Below are 27,747 nucleotides of genomic sequence, written 5' to 3' on the forward strand. Positions count from 1 at the left end.
GTTGCCAGAGTCCTATAAGGAGAACGATCCAAGCTCTGCATTTGAAAAGCACAAAGAGCAGGATCCTACCTCTAGGTCTGTCAGAACACTCGGCCCCTATAATGGAGGGACACAGATGCAGTGATGAATGGAGATGGCAGGGCCTGCACGCTGAAATGGGTCTCTCACAGCCTCCGGGCAAATGAGCAGGCTGAGAGAGAGTCACAGCGAGCACTGTGGTGGCCAGATGTCAAGTCTAATGCCTCAGTGCAGGTGCAGAGATGACTCTGCGGTTTTGGAAATTGGATTTGCTGGTAAGTGCCCAGTCTCTGAGTGCCAGAGCAAATGGGCTCTGCTTCACTTCAGCTGAGTCACTGGAGAGGCAAGGTTCATTTCTCAGAAGAGACGGCACCACTGCCCATTAGCTCCGGACCTAAAATGAGATCAGCTCGACTCCACTACAGCCTCCCAGCAAGGCCCCAAGACAGTCGACTTGCCCAGCCCTGGTGCAGAACGCGATGCTGGGCATAGCCAAGGCCCTGGATAGGGTCTCATCACTTTAAGTTCCCAAAACCACCACTAGAAACCTCTAGAAACGTCTCCTCGGCTCCTGGACTCAGCCCTGAAAACTGCACCTCTGTGTGTGGGTCCTGTTACAAAGACCTCCACCTCTTCTGGAGTCAGGCTCTTGCCCTGCCCGCGTCTGGGATGGAAGTGGGCAGGTGAAAGGGGCACAGATAGTTCCTGATGGAGTCACTATCTTGTACTGGAGGAGGAGAACCGGAAAAGGATACTTCTGAATTTTGTTTAAATAATGAGGTAAACCACCTTCTGTCGTTAAAGTGCCATTTGGGAAATAAACTTTTAGATGATCATTCTTCTTGAAATTTAGTAATGACACACATTCCTGAATATAGACATTCCAGAGATGGGTATATACCAGGAATCCTGACTGCGTTCAAGGGCCTTTTAAGTTGCTTCATGAGCTTGTAGAGCTGGTAATCCTCTTCCTGTCTCCTCTCCTTCTTAATGAGCTGAGTACATGTCACATTAACGGCTGGTCTGGGTTTATCATTCCTGAAAAATACTTGAGCAGAACATGTTCCCAGACGTTTCTCACCTTCCTGAAATAAAGATTTTGGAATTAAAAAGGATGGTTCCTCATCACTTCACACCCACCCCAATGTACAAACACAAGACTGGGGAGCTCCCCGTACATGGCAGGTATGCCCTGGCCTGCATGTCTGCTTTGTAGAGTGTGATTTTGGGGCTCACACTAAACACAACAATCTTCAGCCTTTGCTGTCTCTTAAATTCGTGCTTTCTGATGGTGCCCTTAGGAAAGAAGGCTGGGCATTTTCCAAAGAAATACTCACTGACAGCTGCGAGCGCTGCTCAACTCAAAACTCTAGGACAGGTACTTTCCTCTCTGGGACCAATGTAATACTCAGTTGGAACTCAAGCTTGCAAACTTTGACGAAGAGGAAGCTGATCTCCATGAACACAAGTGACAATACCATCATGCTGCCTGATGAATTTGGTCCTCTTACTCCAATTTTACAGATTAAGACTGACGATTACAAAGGAACCTCCTCCACGTGTCACAGCTAGTAGGTAAGTGGTCAGCCAGGACCTGAGCTGTGTCTGTGATGCCGGGGCCCTAGCTCTGGAGAGCCCAGAGATCTAATCTGGAAGAAGTAGAAGCACAAACCACCCCTGAGGGGCTGCTCCAACTATCCACGTGACTGAGGGCTGTCAGCTTATACTCACATTGAAACCTGGACACGCTGAGTGTTCTGGGATCGCCCTCACTTTCTAACCCAGAGACACGGAGCTGGGTAGCTGGATGCTTTAAGTAGACATCAAGTGCACGACTCATTTCTGGGACAGTTCTTTACCCTTTTAGGTCACTGATTCCTCAATCTAACAATAAAAGCCAAGGAACTGCTTCTCAGAAAAATGCATGTTTGCTCAAACCATCCACTGGGCCTATGATTTGAGGAAGTTCATGGCCCGAGTAAACTCCTGTAACAACTTGGTCAGTTGACCAACTAAGTTCTTTTCGCTTTTAGTTATTTGAACTGGGTGGAGTCCCAGTTTAAAACAACCAAAAAAAAAAAAAAAAAAAAGCCCACAAACAAATTGTAATCAAGATTGGATTTACCTAATAAGCTCCCCTTCCTAGAACTAAGGCCAAAAACCCCACAAAAACTGCAATAGGCTTTCCTAATCATCAGTGCCATGCAGGGAAATGGTGAAGAGGCTTATCAAGGGCAAAAGACAGGGCTGGCATGTGGGCTCCTTTGAGGTCAAAGCTATTTCCAAAGCAGGGAAAAGGAAATGGGTGTTGTCCCTTTTGTTTTATTTTTCTTCCCCCCCCCAGTTGGCCCCACAGAATCAAAGCAGTTGCCTGAAGATGAAAGAACTCTCCTCAGCCCCTCATTAGCTCCCCATGCCCTTCAGAGAAGCACAGCAGATCAAAATAATCTAGTAGTCATTTTCCCTTTTGCTTTAATTGAACACCTCCGCTAGCAACACAGAAACCAAAAGCACCATCCTTATGCTTTAATAAAATGTTAATTCTCAGGTTAATAAGCAAAGTTGGTGGACTGTTGTCCGGTCAGTTCGGAATACTGGTAAGCTTTCTTCCAGAAGCCTCCACTGGAGGGGCCCGGCCTTCTCTGAAGCTCTGCCTCCCTGAGACACCTTGGTGCTGCCTGCCCACCCCTGCAGCCCTGACTCAGTGCCACATAGAGGGCTTTGGGCTGCTGCCTCCACCCAGGTTCTAGTTGATGCCTCCCAGCTCGGCCCAGCACTGGGAAGTTCATCCGGCTCTGATTTCTGTCTGGATCTCCTGTTAACTCTCTTCTTGACAGCAGGGGAAAGGAAACTTGGAGAATCATGGCCTGCTGGGTCACAACTGGAGAGGCTGAAGGTGCCTGCGGCGTGATAGGCTGCTCTGGGTTACAGAATACCTCTGCTCAGGGCAGCTCCCGGAGATGGTCTCCCGCTATGCCAGCCCACTAACGAGAAATGTCACCAGCTGACAGGAAAAGAGCAGGCTGGCATTTAGAAGTGAGTCACTCCAGGGATTCTGAGATGTGCGGGAGGGGCAGCGGATGCAAGAGCGTGAAACACCCTCCTAGCGACAAAGATGGCTGTGTGGACTGTTTTAAAAGCAACCCTGTTTAAGGTCATGAAGTTGTCCTGCCAAGCTCTAGTCTTCGATTCTTGAAAACAAACAGAAAACGAAGCAGGACAGAAAAACACACGCACACAAGTAAATCTCCAGGCCTCTATATACAGGTTTGATCAAAAAGTCTGTTCATGTATTATGGAAAACTCCAAATGAACTTCTTGGCCAACCCAATATTAAGATTCTCACTTAAAAAAAAAAATCCATAAAAGTTGTTAATGGGACACTTCACGAACCATGGCAGCTTACCTCTGCTCTGTAGAATTCTGTGGTAAACACCAGGTCAAATTTATATTCCTTCTTCTGATTAACCTGAAGCACAGAAATGGAATTTTAGCCAAGTGGAAGTTCTGTTGACAGAAATCAAACGTGAATATTCATTGGGAAGACTGATTATGAAGTTGAAGCTTCCATACTTTGGCCGCCTGATGCAAAGAGTCAACTCATTGATAAAGTCCCTGATGCTGGGAAAGATTGAAGGCAGGAGGAGAAGGGGACAACAGAGGACAAGATAGTTGGATGGCATCACCGACTCAATGGACATGAGTTTGAGCAAGCTCCAAGAGATGGTGAAGGACAGGGAAGCCTGGCGCGCTGCAGTCCATGGAATCACGAACAATCAGACAAGACTTAGTAACTGAACAACAACCACTTACTCTCTTGGGATAACATGACATGCAAATGGAAGCTGTAGCACTTATACCTGAATAAAATCTATTTTTTTTTTTAACCAGGAGAAAAGATCTCAAATTTTGGTCTGATCATGCCACTCTGCTTGCTGATTTGACAGCTGCTCACAAACAGGAAGGTTGAGAGGGGGAAACTGGTCCTGATGCTAGAAGCTGGCTTTGTGGGAGCAGCTGGAGGAGAAACAGACGTGAGCACTCAGGGTTGAGGAGAGGGTTCCTTCCTTCCCCAACCACCGGTGCCCCTCCATGCCCTGTGCTGGGCACCGGGCCTCAGCAGCTCCCCCTCCTGCCACTCACAGTTGAAAGCAGGATCCGGCGACAAAGATGCAGCCAGTAATGATGATGGTTTCCAGGTGGTGGTAAGTGAAGAAAGAGTGGTGGTTAAGGAAGGCGTCTGGGGGAGGAGCCCTCAGTGGAGGTCCAAGGGACCGTGCGGAAGCAGCACCCAGACGCAGGGTGGGCAGAGCGGACCCGCACCGGAGGCCTGAGGTGGGGGAGCTCTGTGATGGGCTGAGCCTGGGGCGGGCTGAGTTACCACAGCAATCATGGTCTCCACTTTGGAGCTTCACAAGTAGGCATGCTTCTAAACTTTGGAATTGCATGTTTAGCCTTTTTAAACCCTTGAACTGATTCCAGTGCAGAGCTTTAGAGAATACATATCCATATCACTGAAGCCCATTAGAGTGTTCAGAAGAACTTTGTTACTGGCCATCATTTTTTTTTTTTTTTAAGAGCACAATGATCATTCAGTAAAAGGAATGTTTTCTAGAGAAGAAAGGGAGCTTCTGCCACCCGGAGCTGAAGTTATTCCACACAGTGTTAAGTTATTCTGGAAACAGCCATTTCCCTTTTGTGGGAGGCAGGGGTGAGGCGGAAACACAGCCGCACGGGGGATCTTAGTTCCCCAACCAGGGATCGAACTCATGTACCCCTGCAGTGGAAGCACAGAGTCTTAACCACTGGACCTCCAGGGAATCTCCTCCATTTCCCGTGAACTTTAGCCCAGGAACACAACAACCAAGCATGGTTATTTTAAGTAGACCAGATATCATCCATTCCTATCACAGACTTAAAAAAAAAAAAAAATTCTGGGGAACTGGAGAATGGAGAGTGAGGATTCTATGGCAATTGTTTACATAAGGAATATTTAAATGTGTGGATGTATAGATATTGCTGGGGGTCAAGGGGCACCCAGAGCCATGCATGAGAGCTGTTTGCTTAGGGCTCATTTTCAATCTCAAAACAAGTTCTGGTGGAAGCTGAAACACTGATTTAACTTACATATTCATACAAATTACAAAATTCATACACACGTGTCTGTCTTCTCAGCCATTCACTGTTTGCCACCTAGTATGCCAGGCACCAGGGAGATACAAGGAAATTAAACATCCTGTCCAGCCTGACTGGATACCTGCACCCTGTGTGGACAGGATAAATCAACAGCCACACAGCGCAGCTCTCCTATGTGGCCGGAGCACATGTGTGCTGGGCACTTACTCTGGGGAGGCTTTCTAGAGCAAAGGGGAGCCAGGCAAAGACATGGGAATGGAGGGCAGGGGCTGGCGTTTCAGGGAAGGCTGCGAAACTAGGGAAAAGGCTGTCTGGGGAGGCTGGCGCAAGGTCACGAAAGCATTTTTTTGTAAAGAGGACTTGGAAATTGATCCCAAAGACTGTGGGAACCCCAGTAAAGTAAACATTGCAGCACTCAGACTGTTGTGCAGAGTAAAGCACAACAGAGTTTAGATGGTGCCTTGGTCGGGGTAAAAGTCCAGTGCTCACTATTTGTATTGTTATTAAAACCTATTCAAACCCACAGCTAACATCATACTCAATAGCGAAAAAAAGTGAAAAGCATTTCCTCTAAGATCAGGAACAAGACAAAGCTGTCCACTCTCACCACTTTTATTCAACATAGTTTTGGAAGTTCTAGCCACAGCAATCTGAGAAGAAAAAAATTAGAGGAATCCAAATCGGAAAAGAAGTAAAACTGTCACTGTTTGTGGATGACATGATACTATACACAGAAAATCCTAAAGATGCCACCAGAAAATGACTAGAGCTCATCAATGAATTTGGTAAAGTTGCAGGATACATGGAAATTCTCTGATGGTCCAGTGGTAAGGATTTGGTGCCTTCACTGCAGAGGGCCCAGGTTCAATTCCCGGTTGGGGAACTAAGATCCCACAAGTCACAGGGTGGCACACCACCCCTCCCCGCACAGCTGCAGTATACAATACACAGAAATCTGTTGCATTTCTACACAGAAATCTGTTGCATTTCTACACACTAACAACGAAAGATAAGAAAAAATAAGGAAACTATCCTAATCACCACTACATCAATGCAATCCCTATCAATTACCAATGGCATTTTTTCACAGAATAAAAATTTTTGTAATTTGTAGGGAAACACAAATGACCTTGAATAGCAAAGCAATCTTGAGAAAGAAAAATGGAGCTGGAGGAATCAGGCTCCCTGACCTGAAACTACACTACAGGTAGCTTCCCCGGTGGTCCAGTGGTTAGGAATCCACCTTCCAGGGCAGGAGACAAGGGTTCGATTGCTGGCTGGGAAACTGGGATCCCACATGCTGTGGAGCAACTAAGCCTATGCACTGCGACTACTGAGCCCACATGAGGCCACATGAGCCCAACTACTGAGCCACAACTCGAAAAGCCCACACAGAATGAAAAGAATTCACCTTCAAAATGCACAAGCAGCTCATATAGCTCAATATCAAAACAACAAACAGCTCAGTCAAAAACTGGGCAGAAGATCTAAATAGACATTTCTCCAAAGAAGACATACATATGGCCAAAAAGCACATGAAAAAAGGCTCAATGTTGCTAATTATTGGAGACATGCAAATGAGTTTCCACCTCACACTGGTCAGAATGGCCATCATCAAAAAGTCTACAAACAATAAATGCTGGAGAGGGTGTGGAGAAAAGGAAACCCACCTATAAATGTTGGTGGGAATATAAACTGGTGTGGCCACTATGGAGAACAGTATAAGGATTCCTTTAAAAACCAAAAACAGAACTACTATATGACCCAGCAATCCCACTCCTGGACATACACCCAGAGAAAACCATAATCTGAAAAGATACCTGCCCCCAGTGTTCACTGCAGCACTGTTTACGATAGCCAAGACATGGAAGTGACCTCAATGCCCATCAACAGAGGAATGAAGAAGATGGGGTACATACATACAATGGAATACTACTCAGCCATAAAAAGATGAAATAGTATCATTTACAGCAACATGGACGGACCTAGAGATTGCCATAGTGAGTGAAGCAAGTCAGAGAAGAACAAATATCATATGATACTGCTTATATGTGGAATCTAAAAAATGAACCTATTTACAAAACAGAAATTGAGTCACAGATGTAGACAACAAGCTTATGGTCACCAAAGGGGAAATGAGGAGAGAGGGATAATGTGGGAGACTGAGATTGACATATTCATACTGCTATATATAACTAATAAGAACCTACTGTGCAGCACACGGAACTCTTCGCAATACTCTATAAATCACCTGTGGATACATGTTGATGTATGGCAAAACCAATACAATATTGTAAAGTCATTAGCCTCCAATTAAAATAAATTTATATTAAAAAAAAGAGTGGATATATGCATATGTATAACTGACTTACTGTGCTATATGGCAGAAGCTAACACAACAATGTAAATCAACTATACTCCAATAAAAATTAACTGAAAAAAAATCACATGAGGGAGAGAAAGAACTGTGCTGGGAAGCAGGGTCTGGCCCAAGGATGAGACTATGGAAGGCTGAGATCCAGACTCCATCTAGCTTGTGCTGCACTCAGTATGCCAGCAAATTTGGAAAACTCAGCATTGGCCACAGCACTGGGAAAGGTCAGTTTTCATTCCAATCCCAAAGAACGTTCAAACTACCCCACAAACTGCACTCATTTCACATGCTAGCAAGGTAATGCTCAAATCCTTCAAGCTAGTCTTCAACAATATGTGAACTGAGAATGTCCAGATGTACAAGCTGGGTTTAGACAAAGCAGAGGAACCAGAGACCAAATTGCCAACATCCGTTGGATCATAGAAAAGGCAAGGGAATTCCAGAAAAACATCTACTTCTGCTTTATTGACTACAGTAAAGCCTTTGACTGTGTGGATCACAACAAACTGTGGAAAATTCTTAACAGAGATGAGAATACCAGACCACCTTACCCGCCTCCTGAGAAAGCTGTATGCAGGTCAAGAAGTAACAGTTAGAACCAGATATGAAACAACAGACTGCTTCAAACATCAGCCTAGTGTGCTACAGTTCATGGGGTCACAGAGTCAGCATGACCAAGCGACTGAAAAACAACAGCTTGTTTTTACTTTGGTTTTCTCCTGTCTGGAGCTTGCAGAGAACCGGCAAGGCTGTATATTGTCACTCTGCTTATTTAACTTATATGCAGAGTACATCATGCGAAATGCTGGGCTGGATGAAGCACAAGCTGGAATCAAGATTGCTGGGAGAAATATCAGTAACCTGAGATATGCAGATGACACCATGCTTTTGGCAGAAAGCAAAGAGGATCTAAAGAGCTTCTTGATGAAAGTCAGAGGAGAGTGAAAAAGATGGCTTAAAACTCAACATTCAAAAAACTAAGATTATGGCATCCAGTCTCATCACTTTGTGACAAATAGGCAGGGAAAAAAAAATGGAAACAGTGACAAGACTTTATTTTCTTGGACTCCAAAATCACTGCAGGTGACTACAGCCATGAAACTAAGACACTGACTGGCTCCTTGGAAGAAAAGCTATGACAAACCTAGACAGTGTATAAAAAGCGGAGACATTACTTTGCCAACAAAGGTCTACATCAAAGCTATGGTTTTTCCAGAAGTCATGTATGGAAAAGTTGGACCATAAAGAAGGCTGAGTGGCAAAGAATTGATACTTTTGAACTGTGGTGTTGGAGAAGACTCTTGAGAGTCCCTTGGACTGCAAGGAGAGCCAACCAGTCCATCCTAAAGGAAATCAGTCCTGAATATTCATTAGAAGGACTGATGGTGAAGCTGATGCTACAATACTTTGACCACCTGATGTGAAGAGCTGACTCACTGGAAAAGACCCTGATGCTGGGAAAGATCGAGGGCAGGAAGAAAAGGGGACAACAGAGGATGAGATGGTTGGATGGCATCATCGACTCAATGGACAACAGTTTGAGCAAACTCTGGGAGATAGTGAAGGACAGGGAAGCCTGGAGTGCTGCAGTTCATGGGGTCACAAAGAGTCAGACACGACTGAGCAACTGAAAACAACAGCTTGTTTATACTTTGGTTTTCTCCGGCCTGGAGCTCACAGAGAACCATTAAAGGGTGTAAGTAGGACCTGCATGAAAGTAGCTGAACAAGGTGCCCCATACATATGTCTCCAAGTCTCCTTGACACCCGACCCGAGTTAGAAGAACACATAGAACACCCCCCTGAGCCACGCGGACACCAACAGCTGAGACTCACAGAGGTAGTAGTTCTGTGTGCTGGCAGGTCTAAGGACTGAAATGCTCGCTGCACCAGCCCTGTAGACCTCCCACCTGCTCCACGCGTGACCTAGGAGTCTGCCCTTCACCTCCACTTAGGGGCCTGGGGTCAGCCCCCTTCACAGGAGTCAGGATGCCCCTCAGGCTGCTATCTGGGGGTCAGCAGAGTTGGTGGTACCACCTTCATGCTCCAGGACATGGAAGAAGGCCAGGAAGCAGCTGGATGTCATAAAAGGAGATTCAGTGGAGGTGACGGTTGAAGCTGTGGCATTCCCTGTCATGCCCCAGGAAGGCAATACTGAGACCAATCTTAAGGACCACCCACCTTTCCATAACTAATAAACTGGGCACACTTATTTGCTATCCACAGAAATTCACAAAAGCCTGCTTTAACCTTGATATAATTGTACATATTTCAAATAGAGTACTTAAGACATTATTTGACTCCGTAATTTTTTCTGAAAACACATGGAGGCTAAATGAGGAGCTGTTACCGAGTCCAAGCTCGCTCTGCTCGCCATAAGATGAGTCAGTGAATCCTAGACGAGGTGTTGGGATCAGGAAGGGACTGTATTCGGGAGCCGGCTGACAGAGAAGATGGCAGGCTAGCATCTCAAAGTAACCATCTTGTTGGGGCCGGGCTGCCAGGTTCTTTTATGGATCAGAGCTGGGGGGAGGGGGGAGGTGAGGAAACAAAGTAAAAAGCTATTCAATCCTTGTAAATGTGCCCTGGAATGGCAAGCCTCAGGCAGGGCGATGTTTTTGCATCACTTCCTTCACAGGTGGGCGGCTCAGGTTACCTCCCTGAGGCAGACCACTGTAACAATAAAAGCTGCAAAATAAAGGTTAAAGTCGCAGGAGCAGATCCAGAGTAAATTCAAAATTAACCCTTCCCAGTTACAGCACCAGTACCTACTCTTTGCGGGGAAAGAAACACCTGGAGTAACCAATGCTGTGAGCTGAGTCTGGATGGAGCTGTCCTTCTGAAGAGTCATTTTCCTTCCTGATTTGCTCTGCTTCTTTTGTATTAATCAGGCACTCTTAAAAACATCTACATTTTGTCCCAAATTGGATTTTTATATTTGTGGTTGTACTTTATCGTTTATCAAGACTCAGTCCCTTTATCTCCCCTAAAGGCCTCTCCCGGCTCCCTTCCTGTGAGTCACCAGTTCCTCTGAGGCCACGTTGCTGGTTCTCCAGAGATAAGGTGGCAGCCTTGGAAGACCAGTCAGGGCCGTCCGGGATGAGTGTCTCACGCTCCTCAGGGCACTTTAGGGCTGTGTGTTCCCTTGGCTGTCTCTGATTAAATTACCCTGTGATGAAGAGGTCTCTGTAGTTCAAATGCACCCCAGGAGTTCTGAACATGAAACAGGGCTGGGAGCAGGAGGACAGGGAAGAGACTGTCACAGCCGCCGTCCGGGCAGTCAGGGCACAGGAGAAGGACTTCAAATAGTTCATGGTACAGCTGATTATTTGATCATAGATGATGCAAGAGCTATGAAAGGATAACTGGAGAAGTGATCTAGTCTGGGGACCAGAAAAGTGACATTTGAGCTGAACTCTGAAGTTAAGAAGGAATTAACTTTGGGCATGTCAGGATGATGGTACGTGTGCACGTGTTCACTGTGTCTGGCTCTTTGAGACCCCATGGGTTGTAGCTCACCCGGCTCCTCTGTCCATGAGATTTCCAAGGCAAGAATACTGGATAGCCACTCCCTTCTCCAGGGGAACTTCCTGACCCAGGGATCAAACCTGCCACGTTGTAAAGCAGATTCTTTACCATCTGTGCCATCTGGGAAGCAGGATGACTGTGAGTGGCTGGCAAACATTCCACACAGAGGGATGTGGGATGAACCAAGGTGGGGATGGCAGAAATGCAGGGAAGACTACGGTGGACAGATGCAGATGAGAACTAGCAGGTCAACATGGTCAGCTAAATACATTATTCAGGTCAGAAATAATCACTAGAATTCACATTTTGTGTTAGTACAATGTTATTAAATCTACCATCATTTAAAAGATGCTTATATTATAGAACAATAACATAACCCTCTAGGCCCTGTGCTGGGTGAGGTTCTAAGCATATCACATGTCTTACCTGGGTTAACAGAGCTCTGAAGGCCTGTACACAAGTGAGGAATTATGAGATGTAGCTAAAGAAGCAGGGAGGGACCACTGCACAACTGTTACATTGGCAATAAATGAGAAAGTGCATAAGGCCAACCTGTTGGCCAAGGCTGGGGGTTCATGGCTGGTGGAAGGTAGCCCGGTGCAGCCTGGCTGGGGGCAGTCTGGATGACTCAGTCAAATCAAGATTATACATACTTTTATGATACAATAACTACTTCCAGGTGTGTATCCCAGAGAAACGGTGATACTGTAACAGGGGACTTCTGGGAGGATGTTCCTTGAGGCATTCTGTGTGTGGTGGGAAGTTGGAGACAATCTGCTGTGCCTCCCTGGGGGTAGGCAGGTAGAATGGGGGTGCTACTCAGAAGGGCAGGAGGAGAAGGGGGATACAGAGGATGAGCTGGTGGGGCTGCATCACCGACTCGATGGACATGAGTTTGAGCAAACTCCAGGAGATAGTGAAGGACAGGGAAGCCTGGCATGCTGCAGTCCATGGGGTTGCAAAAAACTGGACGTAACTTAGCAACTGAAAAACAAGCACAGATCACAGTGGGGAGAGGTAGCCAACTAGCCATCCTTAGAGCAACTAAGAGAGACCCTCAAGGCAGGAAGTGAAAACAGCAAACACAGAAAATGCACAGCATACCACTTACAAAAATGTTTTAAATAAAAATTTACACACACAGCAACAATCTCTCTCATAAGAACATTCACAGAGACTTCCCTGGTGGTCCAGTGACTAAGACTCAGAGTTCCCAATGCAGGGGGCATGCGGTTTGATCCCTAGTCAGGGAACTAGACCCCACAGGCTGCAACTAAGACCTGGCGTAATCAAATTAAACAGAAGAAAACACAGACAGAGGATACATCAGCCCTTCTGGTTCCCCAAGGGAGGTGGGAAGACTGGCGCAGACGAAGAATGTCACCTACCGTATCAGCAAACAGAAACTACTGCAGCCACAAAGCACCTCCAGTGCGCCCTGAGGGGGATTCAGGAAGGAGAGAAGCAGGACACTGGCCCCGAATAGCTGAGGTGTCTATCAAAGGAATGATTTCAATGAGCCCAGATTCCTGCATCTTCCCATACATACACAAGCTCTAAACTCTAACTTGAAATGTCTGTATTTGTGAATAACAGTAATCTTGTCATCTTTGGATATTTGACATTTTTCCCCCCAGAAAAAACTCCTACATCTCCTGGCTCCTCCCTCACCTCTTTGAAACAGTCCCTCAGCACAATCTGAGAGGCTGTATCCTGGGCTATAGTCCTCAGTGAGTCCACCAAAGAAAACGAACTTCTCAACTCTTAGGTTATATATTTCTTCAGTTGACAGATCTGGTGGCCAGTGAAGGGACCCCGGGCAGGCTTCTCTGCTTCACCCGGATCCGGAGCCGAGGTACCAGCAGTGGCCTCTTAGCCCAGCCTGCCTCCTCAGAGAGAGTTGCAGGGAAAATGACAAAAAGAGGAGTGAGTTTTTTTTCTTTCCCTTTCTTGACAACAAAGATTAAACACAACAGTGAGTAGGCCTGAATATGCCCTAGTTTGTTTGTTTTTTTTACTTTAACTGCTCCTCACTCTGCAGGCCTTCCAAGAAGTTTGCTTTTCTGCCTTCTAACTGCAGTTGTGCTGTGCTGTGTCGACCGTGCTGAGTTACTGTGCTGTGACTGTGCTTAGTCACTCAGTCGTGTCCAGCTCTTTGTGACCCCATGGACTGCAGCCCTCCAGGCTCCTCTGTCCATGGGAATTTTGAACAAGGCAAGAATACTGGAGTGGGCTGCCATGCCTCCCCCAGGGGATCTTCCCAACCCAGGGATCAAACTCAGGTCTTCTGCATTGCTGGCAGATTCTTCGCCATCTGAACCACCGTGGAGGCCCAATAACACTGGAATGGGTAGCCTATCCCTTCTCCAGGGGATCTTCCTGACCCGGGAATCGAATCAGGGTCTCCCTCGTTGCAGGTGGATTGTTTCCGAGTTGAGCTGCCAGGGAAGCCCGAGCAGGAGCTAAACTAGACACCTCTTTTCCTTTGGCTCTATGCTAAATGCATCCTGCACCTGGTGCTTACCCTTACACACTCTTCCCCTTATGGTTCTTCTTTCTACAGATCAGTACGAAGGCCACAGGGCCAGCCAACCGCCCGACTCAGGGACTGGGCCCCTGACGCAGCCTATGACTGTCTTTGAAACAATGCAAGAGGAAACAGTCAAGATGCTAACCCTTCTGTTCCTCATCCCCGACTTCTGACTGCGAGCCCTCATCTTATATAAGCCCCTAGACTCCTCATAGCGCAGGGTGGGGGGAGGGGGCGCACAGATCTTGAGGCATAAGCCTACTGGGTTTCTCTCTCCACCAGCTGAGAATTAAAGCCACCTTTCTATTTCCTCGAAGCTCTGTCTCCATATCTTTTGTTTGGCTTCAGTGGGCAGAGAAAGCTAAGATTTTGGCTGGTGACAAGAGTACAGACAAATGTGGGTGAATCTCTCCTGGCTTGCAGCTCTCCCAGCAGTAGCTGAGGGTCCTAAGTTTTACTCGGTGGTGTTAACCTCCTCTTGCCTCCAAGATTATCCTGAAAACTTAGTTTCAAGAAGAGGTACCTGGGTTATCCTCAGTTGAAAGACACTGAGTAGGGTTGGACTGTGTAATTATCTGGGAAGCTGGCCTGTTGTTTTAACTTGGATTGGCTATTTTAATAGAGTTTTTCAGAATAAAATTGAAGATATCTCATGAGAGCTTTCAGCTCCAAGGAAGGTCTCCCAGTGGGCTTTCTCAGGCAATTGAGAAACTTGTGGGAGTGCTGGAAGCATGTCCTCATACCATGCAGCTATCCCTACAGGGAAACCCACACATTTTAATTAAAAACTTGCTCTGCCAGGGATGAGCCTACGAGCTGGCCACTCTGATGGGAGCACTCAGAATGGTCTTACACTACCAGAAGGAGAAACTGAGACAGTGGGAGAGCTGGATCGACTCTAGGGTGACATCTAGCGGAGTCAAGCTTACAAACAGCACACAGGTCCACGACAGGATTGTCACGAGCATTTTACCTTGACAAACTGACTTTACAATGGGGAACAAAGCTTTCAACGCAAAAGAGCAATAGATTGCCAGCCTCCAACTCACACCCCAGCCAGGTTCATGTACAACACATATGGAAATTTATACTTGCAAATACTCACTTCACTGGAAGAACTATACTAGGAGCTCTCAACCTAAAATGGTCAAATTGGGGCTCTTTTAACATTCTGAAACTCATTTTTAAGTGTGTATGCAGCTAGAAAGAGCTTACTTGATAAAATATCTTTTCAGAATTCAGAAACAAAGGCCCTTCTAGGAGAAACTTGAATTTTTCTCCCTGTGTCTTTAAGATGTAAATGCTCTACCTGATTTTCTTAAGTGTGTGTGTGTGTGGTGTGTCTGTGTATGTGTGGTGTGTGTGGTGTGTGTGTGGTGTGTGTGTGTGCTGTGTGTGTAGTGTGTGTGTGTGGTGTGTCTGTGGTGTGTGTGGTGTGTGTGTGGTATGTCTGTGTGTGTGGTGTGTGTGTGTGGTGTGTCTGTGTGGTGTGTGTGTGGGGTGTGGTGTGTGTGTGTGCTGTGTGTGTGTGTGCTGTGTGTGTGCTGTGTGTGTGTGCGGTGTGTGCGTGTGCTGTGTGTGTGTGTGTGTGTGGTGTGTGTGGTGTGTGTGTGTGTGGTGTGTGTGTGTGTGCTGTGTGTGTGTGTGTGCTGTGTGTGTGTGTGTGTTGACAGTCTGGTCTCTACCATCTGGAAGGTACACATATGGTGCACAGCTGGCAGCCCATGGAACAGACTGGGCTTCTGAGAAGACTTCGTCTGGCTGAGGCAACTCTAGGGGCTTCTGTCACCTTAACCTTTGGTGCATCTACCTGTACAACAAAGATCTTTACTTTCTTAGACTATTTGGGGGAGTGTGTTAATCATTCAGTTGTGTCTGACTCTTTGCCATCCGTGGGCTGTAGCCCACCAGGCTCCTCTGTCTGTGGAATTCTCCAGACAATATTGGAGTGGGTTGTCATTCCCTTCTCCAGGGGGGCTTCCTGACCCACGTAGTCTACAGGGACAAACTAAAATGGATATAGAAAGCTGTAGAAGATTTGTAGAAAGGCTGCTCTGACAAAGTTATTCTGTGCATGGTTCCGTTTGGATTGACTTTAACTAGATAAGTAAATTTTGTTGTTGAGGGTGGGCTGGTGCAAGATTGGAGTTTGGTTTTGTTTCTCTTTTATAAGAACACAGTTTTCTTATGAAGTGTTTTTGGTAACAGATTGGGAGTAGCTCTGCCTTCTACACGATCTGTCATTTGCCTTAAATATCTTTTATTGTCTCTTTGGTTGAGCGAATAAGCACTGCTTCAGTGACCTATGATCCTATTTGACCGAGTGTTTTAAAAACTTGATGTTTTTTTAAAAAAGAACAAACTTCCCAAATATCAAATTCTAATTAAGATTCTTTTGACCCCCAGCTAACTTTGGGATGCTTCAAAGGACCCCTGAAATGTCCCAAAGAGAGAGATTAAACTAATTAGGTTTATCTGGCATGTTAAATTACATGGGTAGCACTATCAACCAAGTGTAGCAAAACTTTCATCTTTTATAGGTAAATGTCATTAATGTAGTCATTCCGAAAGTTTTACAGAATTCCTAAAAATCTGATGTGTCCCAATATACTGTTATTAGTCATTATCTTTAAAAGGTTGTACACCACAAAAATAACTAAATTTCTTGTCAATTATTTTGTAAACAGATCTTTAACCATGCCATTTTAAGTCTTTTGTCATTTACAGACAATCATTGTTTTACTCTCATGCTTTCACAAAATGAGGATTTTCAAGAAGATTCATAAAAAGAGCTTTTTGACAAATTTGTTTCTGATAACTTTGAGATCATACCACTGAACTCTGAGAAATTACAAAAATCTAATGGAAAACCTAATGACTTCATACAGATCAACTGGAATTACACAGAACTGAACAAATTGATAAATATGATTTATAATTTTATGACTTCTGAAATATTCTAATTTTTAATGTTTGTTTTCCAGAAAATCTTTCCTCTTATACTCTTTTTGATCTACAACAAGCTGATAAAATATACCTTTGTAAACAAAGATGAAACATTTATCTTTTTCTCTCTACATGATCCTTCCAAAATTTGGCTTATCCAGCTGGCTCCCCTGTGAACTTGATGGCTTATTGCGACCAGATTACAACTAGCTACACTAATCATTCTTTTAATTTTTTCTCGTTGTTTTCAAATTATTTATGCCTTGTGTCTTTCTCTGTTGTATTTTATTAATGTTACTAGCTGTATTACCTATATTCTATTTCATAAGACTATTGTCTCTTTCATTACCCAATGCATAACCAGGCCACTGAAAAAAATTAATGATGGCTAAATGTCTTGAGGCAATCGATCACATATATAACTCTATATGAAATAAGTGTAACAGTAAAATTCTAGATATGGGAAGAAGCAACAAGGGAAAACATTTCCTGGATGATAACTAACTAGTAAAACGGGCAATTCAGAGGATTTTAGATAATCAACAGGGCCTCATCCAAAAAATTTAGCATACCGAATAAGCTATCAACAGAATCCTCACCTGATCTAGGAATGAGCTTTCCTAGAGCCATGGGACAAAACTGGTCAAGAAATGCCTCCCAACTGTTGGTCAAATTTATGACCAAGAAGGCGCTGTGGACAAAGAATGGTGCCTGCCGTTTCAGTAAACAAAGGATACTGCAACCTTAAGACCCCAAAAGTGCACCCTGAGAGGAAACCAGGAGGGAGAAAAACAGGATATTGCTCCTAGATAGTTAAGATGTGTATCAAAGGAATGATTTCAATGAGCCCAGACTCCTGCATCTTCCCATACATAGAAAACCACTAAAATCATTAACTTGAGGTGTCTGTTTTAGTGATCAGCAGTAATCTTTGGAAGTTCAACTACATGTTTGTTCTTTTCCAGCAAAAACTCCTACATCTCCTAGCTCTTCCCTTACCTCTTTGGAACAGGCCCTCAGAGCAATCTGAGAAGCTGTACCTGGGCTACAGTCCTCAGTTAAGTCCACCGAATAAAACAAACCTCTCAACTTCCAGGTTCTGCTTTTGTTTGTTTGTTTTTTCAGTTGACAATGGGAAAGGGGATAAAAGAGAATAACCAATCATCAGAGAGGGGTCTCCAGGGAGCAAAGGTGATGAGGGTATTACTCCCTCAGCTTTGTACCTGGGACCAACAAGTGCAAGAAGTCCAAAGTAACTTGGTGTGGATGTCTCCACCCTGAACCTTAAACTTCTGTCTTTGAGCTGCATATTGGTGTGACCAGATCTGTGAGTGCAGTAAACTGCTTACTGTAGTGATTCTGAATACCTGGGATGAAGCCGAGGTCTCAAGTTCAGGTGGTCCTCCCCTGCACTTAGAACACGTGTTGCTACACGTGATACATGGTACAAAGCTAATCCATTCATTAAAAGACGTTTTTTTAAAAGCTGAACCTTTTTAAAGAGCCAGGTCTGTCGGGAAGGGGACAGGCAGGTCTGGCTTCCCTGATGTGAGGCGTGTTCCCACAGAGAGGATCACGGGCCTCTGTTCCTCCCATCCTCACGCTGCCAAAACTGCCCATCCACAAACAGATTAGAAAGCTCCACAACCCTCTATTAAAGCACAGCTTGGGGCACAGCACCTCGTTCTAATCTTTTCCAGAATGAGGCTTTTTATATAAACAACAAGTCAGCAAACAAAGCAATTGACCGTGTGTGTGTATAACCTGAAGGCATGAATTAGCAACTCTTTGCTACAGATTTCTAATTACGTATAAAAGAGGACTTAGGTACTATAGCCTAGAAGTAAATGCATTACAGTCATGGACCACCAATGATGTGGTTCATGTTCTGTTTTTTGTGCGTTCTGTCTATTTTATAGGTTTCTTGGTTTTTGTCCCCAAAGGCCACGAACAAGGATAGTTCCCCACAGCCGCCCTCTCTCAGGACAGGCTCTTTAGAAAAGTGACCAGCACTTTGATTTGGGGCATCCCTGGTGGCTCAGATGGTAAAGTATCTGCCTGCAATGCGGGAGATGCAGATTTGATCCCTGGGTTGGGAAGATCCCCTGAAGAAGGGGATGGCAACCCACTCCAGTATTCTGGCCTGAAGAATTCCATGGACAGAGGAGCCTGGGGGGCTGCAGTCCCCGGGATGGCAAAGAGTCAGACATGAGACAGGACTGAGAGACCAACACTTCTCTTCACTTGGAGTCATTTGGGAGGGAAACAGGCCACTTTAAAAGTCCTGTTTAATAAAGACTAACAGAGAATGCCTTCAAAGTACAACTCATCTCACTAGATATTGTTTTATAAACAAAAAAATGCTCCTCAAATGTCTATCAAATCAATGTCGAGCACTTATTCAGGGACTGTGTATAAAGCATCCTGCTAGCCACTGGGCAGCATCATGATAAAAGCTACACGTCAAACACACTGAACTCTCACTACATGCTTCATGTGGCTCAACACAGTGCCCAGGAAGTACTTAACACAGCAAGAGAGTCCTTTCAGGGAAATACTGATCTTATCCCCATTTAAGGATGAAGAAACTGAGGCACTTACCCAAAGTTAAGGAATTAAGTCCCAGAGGTACTAAGTAGTGAAGCCTGGCTCCAGACCCCTGTTCTTCCCTTGTATAGTGCAGAGGTCACACATACAGACCCAGTCACTCCCTCTAAGAGAGGGCAGAAAGAAAGCTGCTGGGGTGTGTGTGGGAAGTGTGTGCGCGCGAGGTTTGAGAAAGGGAGGGAGGGACAGAGAAATTGACAGAGCTGGACTGTGCTTATAATCATGCTTCCTGTAGACAAGATGGTGAAGACCTTCTGGAAGGGAGATGCCAGGCAGGGTGTGTTCTGTTTCCTACGGCTGCTGGATGAAGTACCACAAACTGTGTGCCTTAACAGGACAGATATGAATTCTTTCACAGCTCTGAAGGCTACAAGTCCAAAATCAAGGTGTTGTCTAGCCCCTCTGAGGCTCTGGGCAGAATCCCCTCTTGCCTCTCTGAGTTTCTGGTGGTGGCAGGCAAACCTTGGTGTTCTTGGCTTGCAGCTCTATCACTCCAGTCTCTGCCTCTGTCTTTAAATGGTGTTCTTCTCTCTGTATCTTCACATGACCTTCTGATAAGGTCATCAGTCACTGGGTTTAGGGCCCATGCTAACCCAATATAGCCTTATCTTAATTACATCTGCGAAGACTCTGTTATTTCCAAGTAAGGTCATAATCACAGGTACAGGGGTTAGGACTTCAACACAGCTTTTTTGTGGGCACAATAACCCACAGAAGTATGAAAGTGAGGATCACCCAGGACTCTGGAAGGAGGCCCTGGATGCACCCTTTCAGGCAAGGCTTAAGTGGGAGCTTCGGTCAGTACAGCCCATGAACAGGAATCTCCAGGAGGACGAGGGAATGGAGACGACCTGGGAGAGAGGGTGAGGGCCCTTGGGACAGGAAGAGAGGTGAGCAGCCAGGCTGCGGAGACCAGCAAGTTAGTGACGGGGATACCTGGAGTGGAGGTTACCATGATGGGTGGGGCCAGATTAGAGAAGGTGTCTTCAGGGACTCTATTCTAGAGCAATGGGTCTCAAACTTGAGCTGGAACAGAATCTCCTGGAGGGCATGCTAATGAAGACACTGGCCCCACCAGTGTCTTATGGGGCTGGCCCCACTCCAGTTCTGATTCAGTAAACCGGGGGTGGGGCCTAAGCCCCTGCATTTTCACCAGTTCCAGGGGATGCTGTGGCTGCTGGTCCAGGGACCACACTTTGAAAACTCTCTGGCACTGAAGTTCAGAGGGAGGGACAGGAAGTAAACACTAGAGGTGATCACTAGAAGACAGATGAGCAGGGGATAAAGGACACGACCATGAATGCTCTCCCAAGGCCTGAGGAGTCTCCTATCATGAGACTGAATGAAATGGAGGAGTGTTATAGTAAATTCTGATCCACCTGGGGTCTCTGGCAAATCAGGTCATGATGCCTTACAAAGTTCAGGGGACAGGTATACCCTCTCTTTCAGGGGATGCAACTGATAAACTCCATGATGACATAGGATGTGCTGTTTTTCAAGCAGGGATATTTGGAGTAGATAGTCTGGATTAAAAAGAAATGAGTGGATTATGGTTGTCTTAAGGGTTAAAGGAGATAAGTTTATTTTATATATTTATTTATTTAGGCTGCACTGGGTTTCAGTTGCAGCAGGTAGGATCTTCAGCCTTTGCTGTGGTATGTAGAGTCTAGTCCCCTGACCAAGGATTGAATCTGGGTCCCCTACACTGGAATCTCAGAGTCTTATCCATTGGACCACCAGTGCGTGCGTGTGTACTAAGTCACTTCAGTCGTGCCGACTCTTAGCCCGCCAGGCTCCTCTATCCATGGGATTCTCCAGGCAAGAATGCTGGAGTCGGTTGCCATTTCCTTCTCCAGGGGATCTTTCTAACACAGGATCAAACCCGAGTCTCTTATATCCCCTGCATTGGCAGGTGGGTTCTTTGCCACTAGCACCACCTGGGGAGTCCCTAGACCACCGGGCAAGTCCCTAAAATGGTTTTTGAAGAAAACTCACTCCTTTGCTTCCTGTTACATGGGTAGCGACTTGGCCACGTAACACAATTTATATCCAGAAGTTAAAAATCACACATTCCAAAAGCGACTCCACTAAGTTGTGTCTCATTTTTCAGTAAAAAAGCTGTTTTCTGTAAAATACAAAGCTTTTGTTTTCATGTCAGTGGGATCAAAGATGCTTCCTCCAGCACGCGTCCAGACTATCATTATATTAGATCCTATACAATGCTTGCTTGCCTGTTTAAAAGTCACTGAAATATGGGGTGCAAGTAATGAATGTAAAACCGAGGAACCTAATAAGGGATGGAGAATAGGCATTTATTATTCTAAGAGCACATTTTAAAAACTAACATCCCCTTTAAGCTCAATCAAATCCAACAAAAACCTGGGCAAATGGAGGAGTGGGGCAGGTACCCAGAGAAAACTTGCTGCCAGCTGCTGTAGGCGATGTGAAAATGCCGTGACTCTGGGAGTCTCTAAAGACACGATTCTGCCCAAAACTCATCGATACAAAGAAAACCCTTGGGAATTGCCTGGTGGTCCAATGGTTAGGAATCCCCACTTCCACTGAAGCGGGTGTGGGTTCAACCCCTGGTTGGGGGAACTAAGATCCTACATGCCATGCGGTGTGGCCAAAAAAAAAGAGAAAGGAAAAGAAAACTCTACGTTTTAGGGAAAGACTGTCTCATGTTTTTTCTCCCTGCCGTGGGTTTCTAGGCACAGTCCGTTCATGTGGCCTTAGAGCCGGCAGTGATAGCCTTAAACTTCATGTTCCCACACCGAGGGGGTGGGCGGCGCGGACAGGCCAGTTGTCGAGAGCTCAAAGCTGATGCTAATCTCCCCCTCGGGAGCACAGTGAGCTTCACTGACCTAACAGACTCAGCTTCTAAATGTCCCCTCCAGCCTTCACGTCTGGTAAGAAAACATAAATGTCATGCCATTCCAGGAAAAGCAAACTTCTTCATTTTATAAGGTTAGTTTTATGAGTCAGGCTTAGTTGGAGACAAGTAAACAACTCATTTGTGGATAAAAATTGCTACGCTGCACTTATGTTCTGGACAGGAAGAACATTCGTGTATTACATCATACCCTGGAGTTATTCCATTGCATTTTCCTTTTCCCAGGCAATGCCAGATAAGGTGAATGCAAGGTATGGAGCAAAAGTCAGTGACCTTCAGATCAGGCCCTATCCCATGGGGATGAAGGAGATCTCTGCCTTGGACACTATCAGGCTAAGGAGTAGTGGAGAGAGACAGGCAGACTACTATGTGTTAACCTGTTTGGCCAACTCTGGGGATGAGTTCTTGACCCTCCCCAAAGAGCTGGAGTGGGAGTCAGAGGCAGTGTTCCCCTCTGCTTCCCCTCTGGCCCAGGATGGGGCTCCTCGGGAAAGGCTGATTGTGAGCGGGATTCGAGGTGTTGTAGGCAGGTTGGGAATGGGTTGGGACCTGGCCCGGCCTCCTGTTCCAGGTGCCCAGTGGTCCCAACACCCTTCCAGCTGCCTTTGTTTTCATCTAATTTTAATATCTTAATCACTATGCTTTACATATTTAAATATTTTTCTTTTGGGGTTTGTAGTCAGAAAAATTCAAGGATATAGACTCAAAGAATATTAGACTTGGAGACTTTCAACTTCTTGCCAACACAGAATTGACTGACACTTGATTATTCAGCATTTGGTTGAAGATGGGGAAATCAGCACCTCCTAAGGCACTTCTTCCTATTGTCTTTAGCAGGTCCCTTCATCAGTACAACAGAAGAGATAAAGAGAAGGGATGTCCTCCACCCTGTAGAAGCTGACACATGTGCAGGGCAGGAGCACAAAGCAGCCTACAGTCAAGTGTCAGTCAAGACAGAATATGAAGGGCAGGCGTGCTGGAGGCTGAGGAGGTTACTGGGGCTGCGGAGGTCAGCCAGAGCTGCCCTTTCTTGAGCAGAGTCAACATGTCTGGCGGTGTGGCAAGTACTTGCATCAGCTCACAGTCACCCGGAAGCTGGGTGTGGTGGGCTGAGGAGTGGCCCCCAAAGAGGTCCACATCCTAATCTCTTAAGCCTCTGAACATGTTACAAGGCAGAGGGGACGTGGCCAGTACGATCAGGTTAAGGACCCTGAGCTGGACAGGGTATCCTGGCTCATCCAGGTGGGCCCAGTGTACTCACATGGGTCCTTACAAGTGTTATCATCAGATGCTGCCTGCTGGCTATGAAGATGGAGGATGGAGAGCGAGCCAAGGAGTGAAGGCAGCCTTTAGAAGCTGGAAAAAGCAAGGAAATGGATTCTCTCCTAGAATTTCCAGAGGAAACACCCTTGCAACACCTAGATTTCGGTCTTCTGACCTCCAGAATCACAAGAGAATGCATCTGTGGGAGTTGTTTTTTCCTACAAAGATTGTGGTCATTTGTCACAGCAGTGAAATCAATACTGATACTAAATTACTTGTGATCCTTCCTAGTGTTCTGTGTGGGCACCTAACTTGGGGCCATCCGGACTGAGACACATCATCTCCTATACAACTATGGTACAAGACTCTTTTCTAACTCGACTTTACTGGCCAGAGACGTCCTGAATGATTCTAAGAAGTAACCCAAGGTGGAGAGTGCTACTGCTACTATGGGACAAACTCTGTGCAAACCTCTTAAACTGGGGACCATCACAAAGGCGAATAAACACCAAGCCTGCAGAAGCGTGAACGAATTTCTAGGTGGTTCATGCTGATGCTCTGAGATCAAGGGTCGGGTGGGATTTGGGAGGCTGTGTGTGTTTGTGTATTTAACATTCTGTGTCTCTTTAAGGTCAGTCATTTTAGGCCTATTTACATTCTGTCTCCAGCAGAACCACCTAGGTTGTTCAAGAAGAGCATGCCATGAAGCCAGACTCCTGGTGGTTAAATTCATGACCCACCAGCAGTGGTCTTTATTTGGGGCCAAGACTAACCCTCTGTGATCACACGCATCCTTGGCTCTGACACCCTGTGTGGCAAGACGAGTGGAAATGTTGTGGGCTGGTAAAAAAAAAAATGTGTGTGATTCAAAAGCAGCTTCTTACAAGCTGGTTAAAAGCATTCCTACTTGCCAGCTCACTTGTAGCTGGTTCGGGTGACTGAAGGACGAGGCCGGGAAGGCCAAGGCTAGATTTAACCTCAGGGCCTTTTTCACTTCTGTGCTGGACCCAAACTCTGCAGTCAGAGCCTGCAGGCTAAGTGGGCACTGCGGGTGGGGGGAGAAGGAGGGCAGAGACATGGGGGGCACCGGTGCCATCTCAGCAGGTGCAATGCCCTGGAAGGTCTCTGTTCTGCGCTTTCTGGATTGTTCTGTTTCATTAACACAGCAGAGGGCGCTGAGGAGCACCACCTTCATCCTGCCAATAGCTATCCCCCTGTGGTTCTTTCACGGGGGCTGTTAAAGCACTGAAAGCCTTCCTTGTGTGAAAGTAGAGATTCTTTCACTTTAGGGTTTTATTACATACCCTTCCCCTCCATATTCATTGCAGCCTTCTTCATTCTCCAGTTTTTCTTTTCTATGGTCTGCTTGATGCATTGCTTTTCTATTCTTGTGAACCATCACCTCTGAATTATTGACATTAATGGAGAGAAGACTTCAAGGAGAGCAGTAATTAGATGAATTATGCTGTATTAAAGTGCTTTATAGATTGAAAAGGGATAAAGGAAGAAGCTTTTTCTTAGTATACTAGGCGCTCTCCCAGCTGCCTTGTTGGCTCAGTGGACAGGCTTTGTTCTGCCCATAGCCACGGGAGGTGGGGGGGGGGGCACACAGCAGCCAGCCCACCTGTGGGGAGGGGGAGGGATGATCAACAGAAGTCAGCTGTTTTGCTCTGAAACTTGCCTATGTTAGGTGTACCCATTATCTAGCTGCAAAATTGTTAAGTAAACTGGTGAAGAGTAGGCAGAAAAAAACATAAGTCCACAAAATCCAAGTTAAATACTGTAAAAAGAATTGATGAAGTCTCTAATAACTCTTGCTGGTTAACTGGGTATGAGTGAGTCAGGGTTAGGCAAGAAAAGTCAGAAGTAAAAGGAGAGGATTGTGAACTGTATTCTTTGCAAGTGCTTCTGCCATTGTAAGTAAACAAAAGTGAAAGTCACAGATGCCCATTATGGGTGGATCTTCTTGCTTGAAAGACTGCAAGGAGTGCCCATTAATGTCCTTCACGCTACACCAAAAGACAGATGATAGTTTTATATTTGCTGATTTTCATTTAAATTGAAGCAGTTACAGTTTGGGCATAATTCCCCCCCGCCTTACCTTTGGTCAACTGTTTTGATTAATGTTTCCAACCAGGTCGTGGCCTGGTCCTCTGAGTAACCCCCAAATAAGGCCTGATTTCAAATGGGTTGCCTTTGTTCTTAAGTCTGTGCACACAAAGATCTCACCAGTCTTTCTAAATGCCAGGGAAAGGCTGGCTTCTCACCAGATGCTTGGGGCAAGGGACTAGAGGTTGTAGGTCTTAGAAGTGTCCTGAGCCTACTTGCCTCACTGTAAGGGACAGCCCCAGGTGGTCGGAAGCAGGCTTATCCAGGGTACCCTGGGTAGCATAGGAGCTCTCAGCACCACAACCTTCCATGCTCTGGGGCCTGCGGCATCAGAGAAACAGGAGTCTTCTGGTCATGGAAGGGTAGTGTACAGTTGGGAAAGAGAGGTCATCAGACAGGGGCGGTGAGGGGTGCCTGTGTCCCTCACTATGACTCTCTCCTTACAATTTCTCCTTATGATCAGTAAACAAAACAGAATACTCACAAGTGGTTTCACCAGCTAGTTCTGACTTGAGAATCTCAATACTTCTTTGCATTTACTACCATCGCGGGTGGCCAGACGGTAAAGAATCTGCCTGCAATGCAGGAGACTCAGGTTTGATCCCTGAGTCAGGAAGATCCCCTGGAGAAGGGAATGGCAACCCACTCCATTATTCTTACCTGGAGAATTCCACAGACAGCCATGTGGAGGCAAAGAGTGGGACAGACTAGTGACCAACACTTTCACTACCATAGCTGTTACTGCATTTTACCACTAGAGGGCAATATTGTTCCTAAAATAAGGGATTCATCCAGAATCGAATGACAGAATTAAGAAATTTCAGAGCTGGAAGAGGTCTTAAAAATCATCTGGCTCACAGGCTCTCAAATTTTTTTCAACTGAAACACACAAGAACTGCATGCTTCATAATGAACCATTTCATACATGTACGTTTGCTATCTTTTGAGGCACTACTTACCTTTACTCTGCAATGCACGCTAAACAATTTGTATTCCAAATTGTTTCATTAAAAATAAACAAAAAACAACCGCAACCACTAAATAGATGTCATAACCCACCAGTGTGCCATTAGCTTGAAAAACCCTGATTTGGTCCCAGTCTCTCATCTACCAAGGGACACAATGACCCAGAGGATGGAGAAGGATGCTACCAGCTACACTTCTCTTACCCACCCAGCCGCCTGCTAAACCCAGAGTCAGTCCTGGAAGAATGAAAGACATTGTGCAGCAACTCAGCACTTACTCTACCAATGCATTGACTGGATAAAGTAGTTGAGAGTCTATCATTTTCCACCTCTTGTCAACGATACAACTGCTCATGTAATTGAAGCAGAAATTCCTTGCATTAAAGGTCTTTTCTCATTCAAGTAGCTTCAATCAATCAAGTGATTTCAATCAAGCAATTTCATTGAATTTCCATAGAAACTGAAACCACTTAGAGTCTTGGCCCTGAAAGTCACCAAGTTCTCCTCCTTGGCTCCCTGATGTTAAAGCATTTATAATCATTTTTGGAGGAAATGTAAAAGTAAACCAGAAGATCACAGGAATGTATCCTTTCTTAGGGTCAATGCTCTGGGTTCTTCTACTAACTCCTCCTCCCTTTCATGCATATCTGTCTCTAATTTATTGATTACCCCCACACCCCTGGGATTTTTTAGGCCAAAAATTTTAAAATCCCTTTAAAATTCAGGATTATATTATTACAGATGAAGAGAGTAACTGAGCTCTCTGGATAAGAAAGGAAATTTTTCTTCACTCACTTGGATTTTGAGAGCTAGTTTATTTTATGAAAGATGCCACCAATTTTATTTTTTTAAAAGGGGGTATCCAGCAAGGTCCTATTGTATAGTGCATGGACCTCTGCTCAATGTTATACGGCATCCTCCCATCCAGGACACATACATGCACATGTATGGCTGAGTCCCTCTGCTCTTCATCTGAAACTACCACAGCTTTGTTAATCAGCACTCCAATATAAAATAAAAAGGTTTTAAAAATTAAAATTATATAAATAAAAAATAAGGGGATAACTAAATGCATGAAAATGCAAATTATTTTATTATTTAATTATTTAATGGTCAGAAGAAGGAAAAACATTTCTAGGGCTGAAAAATTCCTGGTGCACTTTAGAAATCTGAGCTTGGCTTTCTGTAGAGAATCCTTCCCCCTGATAAGCAGGGAGCAAATCTCCAGGCGGGGAGTGGGGGTGGGGGGGTGCTGTTCGGGACGTGGCTACTCACCACTTTGCTAGAAAGTTCTCAAGTTCTATTCCCTCACTTCTCTGCGGGGAAGTGGGGGGCGGGGGGGAGTTAAACTGAACCTCCTTGAGACAGCAAGGTCTGTT

The 27,747-nt window shown here is 45.5% G+C and overlaps 1 protein-coding gene across 1 annotated transcript in view; it reads right to left on the reverse strand.

Moving 5' to 3' along the window:
• RARRES1 (retinoic acid receptor responder 1) overlaps positions 1-27,747 on the reverse strand; it is a 41,557-nt gene that overhangs the window by 12,522 nt on the left and 1,288 nt on the right. Inside the window, exons 2-3 of the mRNA XM_040247675.1 lie at positions 3,425-3,487; positions 920-1,103 (exon numbers count right to left, since the gene is read on the reverse strand). Of these exons, the coding sequence (XP_040103609.1) occupies positions 920-1,103; positions 3,425-3,487 (247 nt within the window). The remainder of the gene's footprint in view (positions 1-919; positions 1,104-3,424; positions 3,488-27,747) is intronic.

This window comes from Oryx dammah, unplaced genomic scaffold (assembly GCF_014754425.2).
Source record: "Oryx dammah isolate SB20612 unplaced genomic scaffold, SCBI_Odam_1.1 HiC_scaffold_2, whole genome shotgun sequence".
Classification (NCBI taxonomy): Eukaryota; Metazoa; Chordata; class Mammalia; order Artiodactyla; family Bovidae; genus Oryx; species Oryx dammah.